Here is a 6,000-nt window from a genome sequence, read left to right as displayed (position 1 = left end):
CAATGCACCTTTAATGAGCATGAAACAGTTTTAATGCACCATTTTTTTTATGAATGAACACTTTACATCCTTTTTGTTTGCCACTAACTCATTTACAGACAAATTAAGGTGTTAAATGTCCTGTCATAATCAATCAAAGACACATTGAAAATAAGGAATCCATCACATTTAAACAGAGGTTTACAGCTCTTACAGATGTAATGCGTCAGTTTCTGCAGTGGGCTGAAACGTAGCATTAGCAATACTCGTAAAAACAGGAGGAGTCGTGCAGCATCAAGGTGATGAAATAATAATAAGTGTGTTTTTTGAGGTAGTAAAACTGACTCATGTTTGCAGGTAAATGCTGCTGAAAGCCAGTGTTGGTTTTAGCTGAACTTGACATCTAAAACTTGTGAAAAAGAAAAAGAAGAAGAAGATATACTTTATTAATCCTCAGGGGGAAATTCAAACACACATGCACGAACAGAACCCTATGGACATGCATCAATGGAGCAGCGGGGGATTCGGTGCCTTGCTCAAGGATGCTTCGACATGGCCAGGGAAAGGAGCTCGCACCTCCCCGGCTTCTAGGCTTGGTCTGTACTTGGACTTGAACCGGCCACACTCCGGTTCCCAAGCCAAGTCCCTACAGACTGAGTGACCGTCTACAAAGGTTCATAATTCAGTATTTCTTTCTTTTTTATATCAATAAATAGAAGTGCTTTTGAAACAGACGTATCAACCCTCCATCTCAATGGCAATAAGTACATTCACCTGCGTCACTGCTGATGACAAGCTCTCCGTGACCTCTGAGTATATTTGAAGAGAGACAAACAGAAGCTGAGACGACACGAAGAGACATCACAGAGGCTGAAGAAGGCAGAACGAAAGAAAGAGGTGAATGTATTCATCTACTGTCTGCGGCGTAAAGCTTGGGTTTCAGTTAGGTTGGTCATTCTCACTTGCTGACAGGGGCTACAAGCATGTAGCACGTAGCTAGTAGCTAAAAGAAGGAATTTGTGATGCTAACTGCTCTGAACATAATTTTAGTACTATTTTATTTTAGATTTTGCACACATTTCAAGGACCCTATTGAAGCTAATATATCAAGTTTTCAAAACAAAGGGAAACTTAATGAACATTGTTTTGGTTGTACTTAACTTCTTTATTATTATTGGGGATTTTATAGGTTAATTCTATGCTAACATGTCTTGTTAACATCTTCTGACCACATTGGAAATATTAGCTTAATGAATAACTATTTAAACAAAGAAAAGAAGAACATAATCTTAATCTCTAACCGCCCATTTTTTCTATTTAATTCAATTAAAAAACTCTGACATGTAACTTCCCAAATAACACACTGATATCTGATGACATTCACAGTCTCCTCGCATCACAACATCTGACAATGAAGGTCTTTGGAAAAACGAAAGTATGATTAAGAGCTGTTGCTGCCGTCTAACTGTCACAACCCTGATTTATGCCGTTAATTTATAGCTTCCTCTTCCTGGTATAATAAACAATGTCTCAGCGGCCATGCTAAAACATCATTATATCATATCAGTCATTACTAAAATCCTGCAGGTGAGTTATGTTGATCATGCAACTTTAATTAAATCATGAAGTCATGCAAGGTTCACTTTAAATTCCCGGAATTCAATTAGTTAATTATTTGTGACGCAAGAGAGAGCAATGTAACAATGAAGTTTAAGCTTATTAAACACTGATTTAGTCAACCACGCAGGTCCACTTTCTGGATGACGTGACTCGTATGTGTCATCTGTGAAAAATCACAAACATCCAGAACATTTCCAGGATGTATTGAAGCACTTTCCAGGGCAATTTCATCTGTGCTGAAAGTTCAAAATCACCACATCTATACGGGAACTGAACTCCTCGCCCGGGGCCTCAATCTTTAAGAACATCAAGCTACGTTCAGGGCCGTGTGTTATGCTGAGGATGAAAGCCAATTGCTCCAATATTGAACAGGTGACTCAGCTTCCAGCTCGGCAGAGAAATCCCCCGAGACCTTTGACCTCCTAATCGTTTAGCAGCGCTTATGGTTGGAGATCTGCTCCAGGCTATTAGAGAGATTAGTGTCACGCCGATTTGGGAACAGGCCAAGCCTATATCTGTACTTCATGGTATTCTCTGCGTTTATTACTGAGCACCCAACAAATGTTGAAATCTGATATGTGACCGTATAGTAGCACATACTGCAGCATGGGGCTATATGTAGGTGCAATATGTGGTGACCTACATAGAGACATGCTTTATGTTATGAGCATGCTGCCTATTTAAAACAGGATACGTTTTATGGTTTGAACCTCATGAAACATTAGTATAATTGGCTGTGGATGCTTTTATCACTTACATACCTTTTCTTTACATTTAATGTATATTTTGGTGGGGAAAATACACAACTTCTTTATAATGGAAGATATACTGCGCCTGGCAAAGCACAGATTGCCGCCTTTTATCCGCAAATAACTGCCATAACAATAAATGGTAAACATTGTTTTTCGTTTTTTCTTATTTCAAGAAAATGACACTCTGAGTCTGCCCGCCCCCCTTTTTCTGCAACGGCATAATCCAGAGTCGAAAACGAGCAGTCCTCCCGAATTAAAAACAATCCCCAGCTCGTAAAGCAGTTCCGTCAAGCTCGCTAGAGTGGGCAAAGACAAAACCGGAAGTGGACGATTCTGACTTTAAAATGGTCGTAAACAAAAAAACAAAACATTGGAAATGTGCAACTGGAAAAACGAAACAGAGAGTACAGCATTTTTGATTAGCGAAATAACGTTACCTTGCTTGCTCTTGTAAAAGACTTGAAAGATGGTTGATTTGAGACAAGCAATTAAAAACCCATAAGTAAAGATTTCCAGTGCCCTCACCATACCATCACGAAAAGTGCCTCAAATTAGCCTTTGAGACCCTACTACATAATATTTACTAATAACAAAATATTTAACTAATTTATAAATGTAAAAAAACAAACAAAACAACATAAACATCATCTAATATATCTTAAACATTTCTGAAAACGCTCACCCACATTGTAATTTGTCCTGCATCACCTTGATTATCAGTCTCCTAACTGTAAAGATGAATATAGTGTCTAACATAGGAAACAATGGCATAGTATTGTATTTTTTCTTTTAAAACCCACTAAAACCAATAAACTTACCGTCTTCTCATGACACGTTCCGTTGATGTTTTATTTTGAAATGCATCACCGGAAACCTACTACATGAGTATGACGGTTAGGCTGGCTTGACGCGGGTCCGTGACGCCATCTTGAAATTGTCCCGACCAGAGGAGGCGAGGAGGAGACGGACTTGGGAAAACCAGCTCGTCCTAAACTCGATAGCTGCATTAGCCACACGGATTAACGGCAGCTTTAGAGGTTATTGCTAGCATTTGACAGTGTTTCCACTTGTTCGATGAAGTAATTTCGACGAGGGAAGGCTGTTTGGCACACTTTGGAGACGACTAAAAGACGGGAAGGAGCCTCGTAATCGGTTGTTTCCCCGTCGGAGCGGACCGAGCTGTGGTTTTGGCCGGGCTGCCCCGCCGGACTGTCGGGACGAAACTGACGCTTCCACTCGGAATATAACAACAGCAATATATGTTGTAAAGCTCCTTTTTTTCGTGACAGGAGTCTGGAAATGGTAGTTTAAACGCCATTTTGACGTTTTTAAGCTATGCGACGGAGCTTTTTAGAGGATAAGTTTGATTGGAGAGCGGCGTAGTGCGCTTGATTTCCAGTCCGATGGATGTTAGCCCTGCCCGGCTGTGGCTCGGCTCTCCTCTCCGCTGCTCTGAAAACAGCAGGTTAAACACCAACAGGCACAGGTGAACACGTCTGTTCATAACAATGCTGCAGACCTGGCAAGTGCATGACAGCTCTGGCTTGAATGCCAACAAGTCCACTGCTTGTGTGTAAACCTGGAAATACCACCATCTTCTTCATCACCCTCCTCTTCCTCCCATCTTCTTTTTTATTTTTTTTGGAAGGCTGGCGTTACCTGGGATATTCTGGATTCAAGCTGGAGTTTCACATTTTAAAATGCCCTTTTTGCAGAGACAGTGCTCTTTAGGGCAACAAGACATTTAATTTGACTCAGTTATTTTGAGATTTTGTTGTTTTTTGTTTGTTTTTTATTCTCTTTCCAGTCAGAGGATCAGATTCGGATGGAAAATGGGAGACGCCACCAAACTGGCCTTCGCCGTTTTCCTCATCTCCTGTTCGTCAGGTGGGTGTGGAGGGGGGGATATGCATGGCTTATTGACAGCTGTGGGGAATTCAATGCAATGCTTATTGTTACCTCTGCAGAGTGCAATGCATAGCTGGTTGTTGCATGTGGAGAATGCAATGCAACCCTGTGGGAAGAAGGGGGAAAATCCCTCTCCGTTCTGCCTCATTATTTGTGCCCTTTTCTTTGCATTCTCCATGTGTGGATGTGCATTTAACATCCATTGTACAGTGAGTCTAAGATGGGGACGAGGGACCTCAAAGGATCCTTGAAGGGATCGCACTGGGACATGCCAGTTCAAATGGGGTTTTGAATGCTTAAATTCATCAGAGATTTAAAGGAAACGTTTGGGACTCTATGAGGCTGACTGTTTTTCCTTATTTTTATAAGCTCCACTGGAGGCAATAATGTCATTAATTACAAAGGTTAATGTCTAAAACCAAAGCTGGGTGCACCACAACTCAAATATGCACCATTTTATCTAGCTTCAAATCTGCCTTCAAAAGCTTTTTATCCTCGATCACGTCATTGCTACTAAAAACATCGATCAATAAAACACAAGTTTATTTGCCCTAAAGGTCGTGGAAAGTATGATTCATATAGAAAAAGGTGGGTAAGCATCATGTAGGTGGGCTTAACCTTTATTTCTACAGCACATTCAGTCAGTTTATATCACTTAGATTGTCCTGTTCGATGGCAGCAAAGCGGTGAACTTTTGTTTCTGTCCACATAGCACAGGGGTGGATGCGCAGTGATGCCAGCGGGGTCAGCGAGGTGAAAGTAAGGAGGAAAGAGGTCAACTCAGGAGTGCTGTTTTTTAGAGCATAGTGGTTATGTGGCTGTGGGTGGACTTAAAAGTCGTTGCTTGTGCGATAAACAGATCTGGAAGTAGATATTTAAAGTTTTTCTCCACACGGCAGAAACGAGATTGCAAAGAAATGCTGTCTGACATCACTGAGAATCAGTTTGACGCTTGTTATCTGAACATTCCTGCGTGTTTTCGGTTTAATCATATGAATGATTCGCTTTTTGTCGAGTTGCAACACTTTAATCTAATCCTGAGAAGAAAATTAGTTGCCAGCTATTTTGATTTGACTGTTTTCGGAGCAGACATTTGCCATTTGTTTCAGATCCCTCAGTGTGAGGATTTCACGCTTTTTTGTCGTTTATTACCAGGATAATCAGTCGTTGGGTTTTGACTGTTGGTACTCGCTCTGGGGAGTTCTTGAGACTTTTTTTAGACTAAGCTTTTTCTATTAAATCCAAAAATCCCCCGCAGATTATTTAAAAATGAAAGTGACAGCCCTTAATTGTTCCTGTTCGTAGGCTTTTGAGGACCTTATGCCCTCAGTGAACCCGTCCCACTTCCCAAACGAGACCGTCAAGCATCACATGACACCCAAATGATACTGGGCGAGCAGACGGTTCTCCCCTAATGGGTCAACAGAGTCTGAATGCCGGTGGGAAACTAATACAAGTATCATAATACCTAAATTTGCCCTGATGTTTACTTCATCACATGCCAGAAAGGTGACAAATAGTAAAGCAGTGCTTTTAACTTCCATTTATTGCAGCGCCATAAATAACGACATGTCCGATCTGATAACAAGAACGCAGCAGTAGTTTCACTTTGTGATACCGGCTGGTTCGGCTGGATCGTCACTGACAGGAAGCAGAAGCGAAACACAGTTGTGAGAAAAAAACTGAATTACCTTGTTTATAAATAGCCTGTGTTTTTGACAAAAAAAGCGACCTGGAAAAG

General features: G+C 41.0%; 1 protein-coding gene across 1 annotated transcript in view; it reads left to right on the top strand.

Annotated features, from left to right (window-relative positions):
• Positions 1-3,303: 3,303 nt before the first annotated feature.
• The window catches only part of LOC138603379 (activin receptor type-2A-like), a 45,671-nt gene continuing 42,974 nt past the window's right edge, over positions 3,304-6,000 (top strand). Inside the window, exon 1 of the mRNA XM_069675128.1 lies at positions 3,304-4,238. Coding sequence (XP_069531229.1) covers positions 4,184-4,238 — 55 coding nt within the window. The 5' untranslated portion in view covers positions 3,304-4,183. The remainder of the gene's footprint in view (positions 4,239-6,000) is intronic.

The sequence above is a fragment of the Semicossyphus pulcher genome, unplaced genomic scaffold, assembly GCF_022749685.1.
Source record: "Semicossyphus pulcher isolate SPU_LCO1_2020_fin unplaced genomic scaffold, fSemPul1.0.p SCAF_24, whole genome shotgun sequence".
In the NCBI taxonomy this organism is placed as follows: Eukaryota; Metazoa; Chordata; class Actinopteri; order Labriformes; family Labridae; genus Semicossyphus; species Semicossyphus pulcher.
This window is presented reverse-complemented; position numbering and strand designations above follow the sequence as displayed.